At 34.4% G+C, this 14,963-nt stretch overlaps 2 protein-coding genes across 5 annotated transcripts in view; both read right to left on the bottom strand.

Moving 5' to 3' along the window:
- Positions 1-2,911, bottom strand: part of LOC133174711 (sodium-dependent noradrenaline transporter-like) — a 35,591-nt gene extending 32,680 nt beyond the window's left edge. For both annotated transcript variants that reach the window (XM_061309792.1, XM_061309794.1), the window contains exon 1: positions 2,819-2,911. The gene's annotated coding sequence lies outside the window, so the exon portion shown is untranslated. The remainder of the gene's footprint in view (positions 1-2,818) is intronic.
- Positions 2,912-6,361: 3,450 nt separating this feature from the next.
- On the bottom strand, positions 6,362-14,014 carry LOC133174413 (uncharacterized). Of its 3 annotated transcripts, none has more exons than XM_061309535.1 (3): positions 13,938-14,014; positions 7,937-8,278; positions 6,362-7,466 (listed from the first exon to the last, which is right to left on the bottom strand). In XM_061309535.1, exons 2-3 carry the CDS (start codon positions 8,267-8,269, stop codon positions 6,759-6,761), a joined length of 1,041 nt encoding a protein of 346 aa, XP_061165519.1. In that variant the 5' UTR covers positions 8,270-8,278; positions 13,938-14,014; the 3' UTR covers positions 6,362-6,758. The 3 variants fall into 3 exon arrangements, with proteins under 3 accessions (XP_061165519.1, XP_061165518.1, XP_061165520.1); XM_061309534.1 differs by lacking the exon at positions 13,938-14,014 and adding an exon at positions 11,216-11,292; XM_061309536.1 differs by lacking the exon at positions 13,938-14,014 and adding an exon at positions 10,991-11,056.
- Between the last annotated feature and the right edge of the window lie 949 nt (positions 14,015-14,963).

The following is a 14,963-nucleotide window of genomic DNA, read 5'->3' as shown; positions in this document are numbered from 1 at the left end:
CATAAAATGTTTTAAAACCACAGGGAATGAAAATCACTTAACTGCATGCATGGGAAACATGTTGGTTATAACTTTGTTTTACTGTACACTGCAAGTAGTGTAGTGGATTTATGAAAGAGGGGTGGGTGAGGAGGGATCGCATCTTAACTTTCTGTAGTCAGCCCCCACCCCCACCCACCCCAATCAGTTTATCATACTACATATTTCACAGGTAGAATGTCCCTCATACTTCTCACTGGAACTAATCATCATTTAATGGCTTTTTCCTGTAATTTTAACAATTTCCTGACAGAAGGAGACACAGATTCTGAAATTCAAGTAGCCAAATTCAAGCTAAGTTTATACTATATCACAAGTAGCAAAATTGAACAAAAATCAATGTTTGTTGAACATGTTGAAGAAAAAAATTTTATAAAGGAAACAGTGATTTAACAATTTCAGAGTTATCTCCCTTAGAAGAGGGGCTGCCCCACCTTAATATACATGTATGCAATGTAGGTTTTCCAAGACATAAGTACCCTGACTCTACATGTAGAAGGTCATATGAAGAAAAACAAGATGTGTTTGTGAAACCTATGCCCCCGATGGTAACACAATTCTGGAGTGGGACGTAGACTACAGTTCAATAGTTATGGCCAATGTTAAAGTTTTTCAAATGTAGGTCAAAGGTCAAAGTTGAGGTCACATGATCAAAAATTTCTGTACCAATGGAAAGGTCTTGTCATGATGTACACTCATGTCAAATATTAAAGCCTTACCCTTGACAGCACAATAGTTATGGGCTAGGTTAAAGTTTACAATAGACAGACAAACAAACAGTCAAACAGACAGACAGGACAAAAACAATACACCCCTGGGATCTTTCGATCCGGAGGCATAAAAAACAATAAATGAGGATATACAATCAGCATTATTAATAATGCATATATACATTATTCCTGAAATTTCTGCACACAAAAGATATCAAATCATATACATGTTCATTTAGTGCACAAAGCTTGATACATGAGGACATATTTTCTGAGGCTAGAAATGATATTGCAATTTACCATTTCAAATACATGTACATTGTAATTGATTTCTCTATACATCATGATAAATTAATTAGGCTATGTTTCATGTTGCAATTCCACAAATTATAATTACTGGTAAATGCATACAGAATTTTACAGCCTTGAATTGTTTATCATCTTTCCAACTGAATTTTCTATATTTATTAAAATGATGTTGAAACTGTTTAATTTAACACTAAGAAGAATCTCATTGTAGCTTCTTATAAAAGCATAAAATAATTTGGTAAACATGTTTAAATATAATGCACTGTGCAGCTCTGTATATTGTATATATGTCATTAGAATGAATTGACCATTACAAAAAAAAAAAAGGAAAAATGATCATGATGATATAACAAAACCACTGCATACATCTGCACATCAAGTACGAAAAAACAAAAATTGTGAACTGAATGACAGACCAAAATGCTTTAATGAGCAAACATCATAGTTGTATCCTCTATCTCTTTAGAAGCTTTACTGTAGATATACATGTATCTACTATTACAGAGAAAGTATGAATTACAGATTTTACCTGTATAAGTTACAAGTATTTGACTGTGTCATGCAATAAATACATGATACCCTTAGGGATGTCTAACAACAACACCCTTCCCTTAAAGAAGAATGAGCAGGTGCCCCCTTACACCACTATATTAATTACAAACAAAGATATAGCAAATATACGAAGTGTATGAAGTGAATTAAATTTAAACAAGTAACATATTTGCAATTTTATACCTTAGTCTACAAAGAAACTGAAACTGAAAGTTGGTTAGTTTCAACATGACTTCCACACGATTTTAAGTCAATCCTTTAACAATGCTGAAATGCACGAATGTCCTTTTCCTGAACATTAATTGTCATCTTGCCAAATTTGCAAAAACACAAATTAAGTTGAATTAAATTATAAACATGATAAAACACTGGTAAAAAAAAAACTGTGTCAAGTATACATGATACATGCTTTAATAAAAATGAAGAGTACAAGAAGATAAAATCCTATACTTCTCAACAAGCCTAAACTAAATAAGAATAATATTTACCACAAATTCACAAAGTAGAAGTGTTAAGTACCCATCTTCTCTTTACATGAGTATTTTGCACATGCATGTGTACTCTAAAAATTATTCTTACATGTATTACTTTTAACCTGTTTAAAGCACATGCAGTCACGGAACACACCCTGACTGACCTCATGGATTAATATTGAAAAGCCCCATTACATTTGCATAATTAGATAAGATACCATGATTATAACTTGGGGTTTAATCATGCAGTTTATGCAATTCAAATGAAATCTAATACCCTTGTATGCTTATAAGCTCATTAAATACTCTGCCCACTCCCCTGCGTTTAATGCAGTTCTTCTCATGGAGAATTTTTCTTAGGCTTAATGAACAATGAAAATCTTCTACCAGAAATTAACGAATTGATACTGCACGTTCTGTTTTTGAGCAATGATGAAATTTCTAAGCTCCATTATCCTGAATGATGATGAATATTTCAATGTGTATGATTATTCTTTTCTGTTAATATTGCAAGGTTTAATCGGCGTAATCTATAATCTGGAAGGAATTTAGGTCATGTTAACCCAGTTCGTTTCAAAACAAACATTTTTTGTTTCTCTCCCAATACAGCCTCCGCGATGTCAGTTGGAACTCTAAAATCGATATTTTGTCTGTGTTCCGACATCTTTCTTTCAAGACCTAATTGCTTGTCGAAATACAAAATAAGCACGAAGTGTAGAGAATTTTGACACTTACCTCTAAATATTTGTCTTGGGTCGGAAACCAAAGACGCAATGTACTTCTGTGTAAACTCCACGACCGAAAATTCACATTATAATTAACTTCCGGTCTAAGTAAGTAACGGAATGTAGTCCGTAGTTTCCGGATTTAAAAAAAACACACCGACAAAAGCATCCCACCCTCTCCTCCCAAAAGATAGATAAATAAATAAATGAATAAATAAATAAGTAAGTAAATAAAACAATACAAAAACACTGAAAAAACTTAAATTTAAAGATTCTAAAATATTTTGACCTTTGATTGTACAGTGTATGATATATTCAAAGATTTATATTTCATCATAGAATGTACATTGTAAGGGGCGAGATAAAAAAGGCACAACCAAACATTTTCAGTTTGGGTTTGGGGCACTTCCAAAAATTTCAAAAGGTCCCTGAGAAGCAAAAAATAAAAAAAAAAATAAATAAATAAGATCTCATCAGACGTTAATATGAAGGGGCACAAGCATAAAGTAGCTATGTTTTCTACAGTATTCTATATATCTGCAAAATTATGGGGGAACACATCTCCTCCGGTGCCCCCGGTTCCTACGGCCATGGTTTGATAAAACCATAATTCACATCATTCATCAAGCCCCCTAGCTCCTCCTCAGAAACTAAATAGTTTTCATTACACTGTTGGAATAAACTAATTCTTTTGTTTATTCCTAAAACACTGTAAAAAAATAATTCAAATAACCTTTAATAAAAATGTATGTGAGAATGCATTTTTAGGGAGCAAATGGTATCGCTTATTTACGCAAAAATAAAATTATAGAAAATAACAAGAGGCCCATGGGCCACAACGCTCACCTGAATAACTTTAGTCCTGCTGTTCTTCACAATATCCACCCTTGTAATACCTATTGTGGGCCCACCCTACCCCCGGGGGTCATGATTTGAACAAACTTGAATCTACACTACCCAAGGATGCTTCCACATAAGTTTCAGTTTTTCTGTATGGTCCAGTGGTTCTTGAGGAGAAGATTTTTAAAGATTTTTCCCTAAATATTTAAATGTAAAAATTGGATTCCCCAATGTGGCTCCACCCTACCCCGGGGGGTCATGATTTGAACAAATTAGAATCTACACTACCCCGGAATACTTCCACAAAAGTTTCAGCTTTTCTGGCCCAGTGGTTCTTGAGAAGAAGATTTTTAAAGATTTTTTCCTATATATTTCAATGTAAAATTTTGATTCCCCATTATGGCCCCGCCCTATCCCCGGGGGTCAATATATCAAAGTCCGTGTTTTTTGACATCACAGAATTTAATCAAAAACCTCTACATGAAAAGGAGGAGTCTTGCTGTGGTCTTCAATTCATATCAACGACGTTTGATCAATTAAAAATATTCATTTTCATTCCTACGTTGAACTCGAAATAAAAGATACCACAGAGTCTGACAAATCTGTTTTATATTTGGATATTTTACTAGAAAAAGACGTTAATGGTAACCTAACAAGAAAACTTTATGATAAACGTGATTTCAACTTTTCTATCAAGTCCGTCGGATGGGACGTAAAACGATGCCCCGTGTCAAGGATTACAACCCCCTTGGCACGCTAAAGATCGTTTCTCTGGTTTTCGAAAAAGAGTAGGCTCGATGGGGGCCGCCAGAGAAACCCAAAAACTTACAAAACCGTTCATACAGTATTTAAATTCATACCGCCGAAATATGGCTGAAATATTGCCGAATCGGCGTAAAACAACAATAATCGATCAATCAACTTTTCTATTGTTAACTTCCCTTATTTATTGTCTGACGTCTTGGCGTATTTAGCCAAGGCTTGAAATTGATCAAGTTGTTCATACAATTTTAAGCCAAAGCGCTGGACCTAGCCCCAAGACCATAAACTGAGAACATACTTAAGTCAAAATTTTGATTTTTAATATCCTGAGTTTTATTTAACGTATTTGCTTAAAAAAAATTGCAGTTTAATATAACATTTAAATTTAAACATATGATGAAATTTTTGTTTCATTATCAAAATTATTTCAAAAGTTATATTGGTTTGAAATTTTGACTTAAGTCTGTTATCAGTTTATAGTCTTGGGGTCTGATGTCATTATGATCACATTATACATTACAGGTTACATAACGCTTAGCCATTCTCGAATGCATCATTCGTAGCAAAACAGCAGGAATGAAGCTGGTCTGAGTTCAACACTTGTCGAGTATCCTTACTGTCTGATTAACTAATGGATGTTTATTTTCAATGCATACTAAGTCTCTCTGGCTTTAGATTTTTTATAAAGTCAACACATATTCATAACTTGCAGAGGTTTGATTTATTCATATATAGTTTAAAAAATACCCAACTGAAAGATAGATGACGAACATTTAGCTCATTTGTAACAAGTTTATTTAATGAAAATTCATAATTATCCAAACTGTTCACTAATTGATGTTTAGTTTTTATGTTTTGTAACTTTTTCTTTCAAAATCAGTGGTTATATCTATGTATCTAGGAACAGGCTCGTAAGAAGAAATTTCATGGGGAGAAGATGCACAAGCAAAATATTTCTGTTTAGGGTGGACATTATCAAGAAAATTCCTTATCAGGCAAAAAAAAGGTTTTCAGACATTATTTACATGACTTAGGGGACACAAGCATAAAGTAGCTACGATTTCTTTAGTATATATTATATTTCGGCAAAATTCATGGGGGATGGGGGGGGGGGGGACCCGACTCCCCGCTCCTCGGTTCCTACGGCCATAGAAAATTTTTTTAAGTAAAATAAAATATATAGAATAAATTCATGTCAGCGATTTTTATTTTATGTTGATGCCTTTCTTGTTTCTTAGAAAAATAATTCATTCCTGCACTCAGAGATATGTTGATTACGCTAGATTCAACTTTTTTTTTCTTCGCATAATAATAAAGCTCTCGTCAGACAAGCTTTTTGTGAAAACTAATATGTGTAGCAATTTACCATTATCACCTGCATATGGAGTTTATGTCTCCCATTTGTTTCGATATGCAAGACCATGCTCTACGTAAGAACAATTTCTAAAAAGAGGCAAGTTGTTGACAAATAAGTTGATGAAACAAGAATATCAACAGTCTCACTTAGAGTCAACATTTCGCGAATTCTATGGTCGAATATAATGACCTTGTTAGCAAATAAAATCTATCATTAATTTCAATGTTGACTGATGTTTTTCATGTAAATTTTTAGGCCATTATTTTCATACTGAATTGTCTATGGATTTTTTTCTATTTGCCCGATCATGACAATGGGCACATGGCGGGTGTGACTGGTCGACAGGGGACCCTTACTCCTCCATGGCACCTGATCCCACCTCTGTTTTTAGAGCGTGTTTGTTCTGCTCCAATTTGTAATGTTCAAATGGACTTTTGAGGTTGATTACTGTTCGTTATCTTCATATTTCATCATATTCGGTAGAAATATTATTTGGGCACTAAATTTCGAAGCATACATGTACAGCTGTATATAATTATGATCTGCCAAAGTGACTGTATACGTCACCTGGAAAGATTATGCAACAGTCGGTGGTTTTGCCTATCCTTTATTAAAATTAACGAAGTAAATTAGCAAGTGGTCCTCTACAGTAAAGCATGTGGTAAAAGTTTGAAATAACTAACAATGCACAGCATACTTAACGTGTTTGTATAACAAACAATTAAAGAAAAGACTGAACATCCGTTTTTACAAAGAAAGTTTTCAGCTTCCCCATGAATAAACCATTGCTAAATAAATACTTTCCTTCGTTACTTAGAATACAAGTTACACGTAAAATCTAAGAATTTCTTTTGTAACGAATTCTTAAGCACGCAACTGTGACATTTTAACAAAAACAAATGAATGATATATAAATCTAACAATTCTTTATCACGTGTATTTTTTTTTTCATCGGCGGATTTGAAGTGGTTATAAAAGTTCCATTTTCAATTTAGGAACCAACTGGATCCACCAAACCGAGTCGCTCGCCCACTTTTTCGAAGTCCGGAAGTACCTTGTATTCGAAGTATTTTCGCTCGTACTTGGCGACTCGAATCATGTAGCAGCCATATCTCTCCGGTTCGTGCGTTTCTTCTCCAGTATACTTTTTTATGAGATTAACCCCAACATCACTGAAGTACGATGGCTCCAGAAAGAACGGTACGGAATATCGATCAACCCCGATGTCAAGGACACGATGACGCGTGGCACGAAATTTGTTTCCTCCGGTCATTCGGTCAAAAAGGTCACCGATGTTCATAACGAGGCTTTTTGGTCTCGGTTCTACCGCGACCCAGTTTCCCTCAGAGTTCACAATTTCGAGACCTTTGTAATCGAACGTTGCCAAAAGAGTGAGGAAATTCGAGTCGGAATGATCTGGCGTTGTCAGGATTTTACCGTCCTCGATCCGAGCGTTGCTAGGGGGCGGTCCGTTCCACGGAGGATAATGCAGAATTCTGTACGTGGTACATGGTTTGTCTGCAAACAGATACGTAAATGCGTCTATTGGTAAATTCAGACCAATGGCAGTCAAGCGTAAAATCTCCATGGCTAGTTCATGCATGACCTCGTACATAGAGGTCATGTATTCCTTAAAAGGAAATGTTCCGTCTTCTTCCGGCCATGGACAGCTCTCATAATACCAGTTGTCTGGACTCACCTGATAAAGACGAAAATAAGAAAGGTGACGATAAATGTTTTTTTTTCTCTCTCTCTCTCACGTGTAACATTTACTTTGCCATACTGTTCCTTTATGATTTAATTAAATTAATATAGCGATAAATTTAAAATATAGATTAACTGTTCCATTGTCGAAATTTGTAGTGGCTTGCTTGACATTGCCACATGTAAAATTCAAAATTTACCTTCTTGACCTACAGATTTTATCAAGTATTTATGAAACAACGTATATGTACGTTGAGCGGTATACTAGCAACAGTATGGATTGTATGATCAGGCTACTGAATTATTAGCAGAAATAAATGGATGAAAGAAAAATGAATAATAAGTTAACTGAAAACATAAAAAAGACAAACAAATGTAACATTCTCTTCAACCGAGGCCAAGAAAATTAAAATTGGGCTAGGATTATTATTTTACTTAACTTTTTTTTTTTTATCGCATATTTACCTGAACATCATTTGGATCTACAGCCCGACCAAATTCAAACCCCTCCTTTCGACTCGGCTCTCCCTCCACGACGGGAAAGTATCCTCTGTAAATATTCTTATTCTCGGGGACCCAATTTTTGCGGCACAATTTCCTCTTTTTCTCCTCGGGTAGTGAGAAAAACCACTTACAGGCTTGGAACAATCGATCAAAGTCCAGTCCTTCTACGTTGTCTATGAAAAGAAAGCCTATGTTTTCCAGGGCGTCCACTACAATTTTAGCCAGAGCAGCTCGGTCCGTCTTGGCTTTTGACATGTCCACTATGGGAAGGTCGATGGTGGGTCGATCCGACATGATGTTCAGCTGCAAAATAAATGATAAACATTATATTGCATCATTTACACGGTCAAATTCTTAATGTGCTAATATTACGAGAACTAAGCCACTGTATATGCATATTAAATCATGATTTAGAATGGTTCTCACTGTAAATATTTTTGAAAAGTAAATTTGTATAAGAGCAGCCCTAGACGGATATCATGGATCCAACATAAAAAGGAAAGGGGCGGTTCAGAACCATCATAGGATTTTCAGCTTTATAAAAATTTATATCATAAAATTACATAAGAATAAATGTAAATTTGGATAAGTAGATAAGAATTATAGTCATTTTTATGAAAGAAAGCATGATAAGACAGGACCTGTGTCGACCCCAGACCTCAACGACTACACCCCTCCCCCATCTCAGCGAGATTCGTCGAGACGATCGAAGTTCGGGAAAGATTTCCCGAATTACGTTGTGTGGCACTGTCTGAGATTCGGAAGAGACGTCAGTACAAAAATTTTAGTCTCGACGAACTCGCTGAGATTATCCCCATCGCACCCCACCCCACCCCCAGGAAATTATCTTTTTGAGCACTTCATTCTGGATCCGCTCGTGTAAACCCTAGTAATGTAGCTCCTGATCTATTTTCATTTTAGGGCACCAAATCTGTGGTCGTGTATTACGGACTGATACACTAAGGTGACGACATGTACAATCACAAAAGTTTTTTTGTAAACCTGTGTGAGGTATTACTGCTAGTGTATATGGATAAAAATTAAAAAAAAAATGACTTTCATTCATTCATTCTATCTTTATTAATAATTAAAAAATTCGCTCCAAGAGAAAAAAAACGAATTTCAGAATTTATCACGTTTTCAAAAGTGAAATACAGGTAACTTCGTTATCTCGACATCGACGGGACTATCAGAAAATGTCGAGATATCCGAGGTATCAGAGTTGAGACTCGACGTACAAGATGTCACTGCATAGCAAAACAGACAAGTTTATTACGTACATGACTTCAATGGACAGTATTTCATCTTATTTCAGCAATCCCTCTATTATATCTATTATTACAAAATCTATGGAGTTATTTTTTTTTTTCAAAAACTTATTTATAAAATGCGTTCTTTCTCTCTTCAAAATCTGTCTAAATTTACAACGATTTCCATCCAGCATTCCGCGTGTAACTTGCTTTTGTCTGAACAGGATACGAAATGAAATAAAAACTTTGAACCTATAAAGTCGACATCAAAGATACGTGAAAAAATGCATATAATTATTTTTTTTCTTACTTCATTTCAGGAAGAAACTCAAAGCTCATAATCCTTTATTAAAAACAAAGTTTTAACAGATTTGTGTATTTAAACTAATGTAGTGATGTTACAGATGCATGAATTACGGCTGATTCGGTCAATCGTGTCGTTAATTGGATTGTTTCCTGTTGAATGCATTTTTACAACAAAATATCACTAAAACATCGTTCGATTCCTGTGTTTGAATTACATTCAATGTGTTTGATATTCTTTGTAATTCAAATACCTTCTTCAAATTTTAAAAGTTATGTTAGGTTTCGATATAAATAAACGCCTGTACATTAACGTAGAATCGTGTATATTTATCAATGATACTATTCAAGCTGAACGTTAAGCAATTAACGTCTCAAAGACGACAGAGGGGGGCTTGGGATTCTACAAACACAGTCTATAGAATTAATTTAGCAGTGTGCAGTCAAAGGTGTGAATTTCTTTCGATGTCGAGATACACGGACCATCTGACAAATAGTTAGGTTTAGTAGAGCAGAAAATTGCTCCGATGCGACATATACCAGGTAAATATTACTCTTAGGACTGTGAATATACATCGAGATAAGCCGAGTAGTGACTAGTCGACATTATCGAGGTCGACACATCAGAGTTTTTGCAAATCATATATATAGTAAATACTGCCTGGACCAAGGACAGACGTCGACATATCCCAGGTTGTCGACATATCCGATGTCGAGATATCAAAGTTTAACTGTACTGTGATTTATTCATTGAATAAAAGTGATATTCTCCCACAGTGTGAAAGGATATGAAAGTGATATGCTGTCACAGTGTGAATGGATATCAAAATAAGTAAAATATAATTTCTGACCTGTAATAAGATTGAGATAGTAACAAAATTATCTTGTCAGAGACGAAAACTGCCAATTTCTTCCCAAATATGTTGCTAAAATCCATGTTCCAATGTTTTTAATCTCACAACTGCTAAGCGATGACGTCTCAACTACTAAACTATGACCTGATATCACCACGTGTTCAATATAAAGTAAATACGACTCACCGGTAAAAAAAATAACATGGCAAATTAGTCAAATTGTTGGAACTTTGTAACTAACTTTAAATACATGTATATATAGCTGCAATAATGTAGCCCTCTCCGATTTTTTTTAATCTGATATTTTCAGGAGAGGGCTCCCCCCCCCCCCCCAAAAAAAAAAAAAAATTGGAGAGGGCTACATTATTGCAGCTACTGTATATATAACGCCTGTTAACAACGGTTTCCTGAAATTCCAAGTTGACCAAACGCGAAATATTAGAAAATATTTCAACCCGTGTTTTCATTCACGAGTGACAATTCACACGATTCACACGTGGATGTTTGCTAATATCCCCGCACCGAATTACAGCCAATACAGGCAACGCCAATGTAGTAAAATAGGGGATTTTACTATGAACTGACTAAAGCAGTAAAGTGTCGCCTACCTTAGAATAAAGTGATGACGAAACACCCAGGTTTACATCATGGATAAAACACGGGTACGTACAACAAATATAAGAATAACAGGTAAAGTGGTGAGTAGATTGACAACTTGACAGGTAGGACGGGTGGGTGGCTACGAGGTCAGGGTGAAAGGTCATTGTGAATACTTTTACACATGCACTTAAAACATGCAAAAAAATTAATTAATCAATATTTTAAAACATTACCTCTTTATCAATGACCAGTGCTTGGCATATCCTTGAATTAACCCACTGAGGAGGTGTCTTTTGTTTATTGCCAAACACAAAACCGGATATGTTCGCTGCACAGTAGTTTTAAATCCCAAAATGAAAACCTAACTTATCCGTAATAGAACAAATTTCATTGATTTATGAAAGGACACTAATACTGCGTGAAAACACAATTAATAACAGCTATAGAGAGCAGTTTATGTGGAGATGGGTCACAACTCCACTTTTGAAAATACTGTTTTTAATGCGAGGTGATGGTGGTTATGGGGGGGGGGGGGGCAGAACTTGTTTAAAGATTTTATGAATTACTGACCCCTACTTATTTATGAATTCCTGACCTCCACTATTGATCACCTACACATCTGTATATTTAAAAGGAAAAATAGCCATCCTTCTGGTTTCAATTTACTATAATTTTAACTTTTAAGTTATATGATAATTTAACTTGATGCGTATTATTGGTTGTGAGGGATACAACATGCTCTGGGGACTTATGGGGGGGGGGCTCATCATGCATGCTTGTGTCCCTCTAAATTTTTCTAATATTCTTTTTTTTTTTTTTTTTTTTTTTTTTGCTTCAAAGTACATGTATTGCATTTTCAGAAAAATTAGAATAAAAGATATATCAATTTTCAACAATTTCTGTTGAATTCTTCGTGTAATTAGGTTAAAATTATATATATAAAGTTGATTAACAGCTGAGATGGATCACACAGCAATCTAGTGAACGGATCAAAGGCCCATTTTTAATGCAGATGTAGCATGAAAAAAAAAACGATTCGAGCAATCAGCATAAACCAATGAATATAGGCCCTATTTTTACGCGTCTTCAATTTATTTACCCCCCCCCCCCAATCCCGGCGCCTCCAAGTGGAAATTCATGATCCATTAATGACGTGGATGTAAATTCTATATGGTCAGAATTCCGCATCAAGCAGAGAATTTTCAGGTTAGGTACGGGAAACAATATTATATGTAATATATGGTATATAACATTTTTAAAAAACCAAAATCGGACATATGTATTGAAGACTATGGACCTGTGTAAATATCTGGAAAAAACATGCAAATTGTTTTTTAAATAGTTGATTGGTGGGTACCAATTGTTTCAATAATAATGCTAAGGAACATTAACACAATTGTTGTTAAAATGATAACGGGGGACAGCTGAAAGCTATGAAGGCTGATTTCTCTTCCTCTATAAATAATTCCGAAATATTCCGTCTTGTTTCATTGCAGAATGTTTTCAGCACGCTGACACTTGTGCTTGTAACTTTTGTTGTATTTACGGAATTTTTCTCCTCAATCAAACTCTCTAGTTCCTCTGAATTTAAATGAACATAAAAAAAAAAAAAACGTAGACGTTTTCCAGACATTTTCATTTTCGCGGAACTGTTTACGTTTGCTTAGCAACTGCCTCTGTGAATTTCGAACCCGATTTAATTAATATGCAGAATGATTACACGCGAGGGAATATAACGGTGTTCAGGAGGGCAACATAACTGTTTCCGGTGTAATATAACTATATCCGGCGTGATTCAGCAGTTTTTCAGGGCATATGGATAAAAATATCATATTTGTGATATATATAGGATCTCCCATGGTTTGTAGTTGGATATGATTTTTATCCAACGAGTTGTGTGTTTTTTATCCCCGAGCCTTGGCGAGGGGATAAAAACACACAACGAGTTGGATAAAAGTCATATCCAACTACAAATCATGGGAGATTCTTTTTATCCCATGTTTAATACTTCACAACCAATGTTTTACACTGTTTTATATAGGACTCCACTTTATTTTACTTCATCGCGCTAACGCAAAAACCATTGTGACGTCACAACTGTGGATTATGAAAAATTTATCCAATGAGTCATATCCACGGGATAAAGGGGTAAACATGGGATAAAATGGAAAAACTTCTTCAAAAATGTTATATAACAACTTGGCGAACACTCACAGGATTCCAGTGGGAAAAAAGGGGCGTCTCAATCTTTTGATGTCCTATAACCACTGGAGAATTCAAAGCCCCGTAGTGGAAAGAAAAGAATGCCATTGAATGTATTAATACGTAAATAAAACGAACAGGTCCAGGAACAACGGTGGTAACAGAGCTATCAAGTTGTACATGGACATTAAAATATAACAGCAAAGGTTCCTTAATTAAAGCAATGCTCAATGCACGTAGATATTTGCTGTCTAGAGATTTAGTGGTGGATTTAAGGTGCATGGAGTCCAAAACATAAAGATTCACCCCTCTCTCCAATCCGTCGAAATAAGACTGATCTAAGCACGTCTGGGATTTTGTGTAAGTTTTTCATGCAGAATTCCTTAAATTCATTTTCCCCCTGAGAAAAATGTTTCACCTTTCAAAAATTCTCGCATACATCTATGTTTGAAGGGATGAATAAGTATAATGTACATGTGTTTACATGCATACGTACAAAGTATATACACATGTACATGTGCTATAATTATATACCGTATATCTGCATGTTTCACACGTGTACATGATAGTTATACAGTATGTACAAACATGTACCACGTGTGAATTAATTTAACCCAACATGAGATTATATATTCATAAAAAAAGACTTTTTTTAAAGAGTAGGACTTATCAACATAGTTTAAATTAAAAATTAATCTGAAACCTCTACTTTAAATTAATTAACCCCTTTAGAAGCTTATATGGTCCACGTACCTGGTGGTGCTATAAATGTCCGTTATACAGAGAAGTGTGACGAAAATACACTTGATAGTTCTGCTGGATTTTGACATCTGTAATGCAGATAAACCTGAAATATGCAAACAAACAGTAAACCAGCTTTTGATAAAACTCAACAGGTTTAAAATGTAGTACCATTCAAAAATACGGTGGCGGATCTTAAATTTCGTGTAACATTGAAATTTAAGGACAGATGATACAAACAATCAAAAATAGGTAAAATAAATAAATAAATAGATAAAAATCGATGACTGGATTGGTATATATTTATAGACCTATTTTTGTTGTAAATGATGCAAATAATAAAATTCTAATATATTAAGAAATTGTAAACTTTCTGGAATGTTCAAAATTCTAGACTAGAAAAAATAAGTGATGTTTTCAACATTTTGCTCACAACGACCCGATTAAGTTAATTTTACAGAGTCCATAATAATCGGATCGTAATTTTGAAAAAAATGAAAAATCATTATGATAGATGGACCTCTTCAACAAGGAAATAGAATCGATTTGAAAAATACGTGTGTATCGAAAAGTTGATTTTAATTTAGTTATTTTAATTAACTCAAAACAAAATGAGAAACAATTATCTCATATTTTCTCCTTTTAAAAATCTAAAATAAGATATACTAAGTTGTATCTATAAAGAACTCAAGAGTTTCGTATTTACCAAAATATTTTCAATCGAATCCAAATGTTTTGAAATTTGAAATGCTTTTAAATGTAACAAATTTTAATCAGCTTAGCAAAATTTATAAATTGTTAGATCATATTAAAACTGAAAGAATTGGCTTTCTTGGTTAATTAAACTCTGTTATCCCTTCTTCAGGCATATTATATGTTTTTGTTTTGGTTTGTTTGTTTGTTTGTTTTGTTTTGTTTTGTTTTTGTTTGTTTGTTTGTTTGTTTTTGTTTGTTTTGTTTTGTTTTTGTTAGTTATACATTGTTTGTACACATTTTACAATTGTATTTTCTCTACACTGTTTTTCAGTTGTGAGAATA

Source organism: Saccostrea echinata, unplaced genomic scaffold (assembly GCF_033153115.1).
Source record: "Saccostrea echinata isolate AGI-Se365-2 ecotype Australia unplaced genomic scaffold, CSIRO_AGI_Sech_v1 ptg000058l, whole genome shotgun sequence".
Lineage (NCBI taxonomy): Eukaryota > Metazoa > Mollusca > Bivalvia > Ostreida > Ostreidae > Saccostrea > Saccostrea echinata.
This window is presented reverse-complemented; position numbering and strand designations above follow the sequence as displayed.

What these genes read in the sequence shown, in the direction of transcription:
- LOC133174413 (XM_061309535.1), bottom strand. Translation starts at nt 8,269, where the DNA reads ATGTCGGATCGACCCACCATCGACCTTCCCATAGTGGACATGTCAAAA. An exon ending in TAGATCCAAATGATGTTCAG is followed by an intron (nt 7,467 to 7,936) that starts GTAAATATGCGA and finishes CGTCTTTATCAG; the next exon opens with GTGAGTCCAGACAACTGGTA.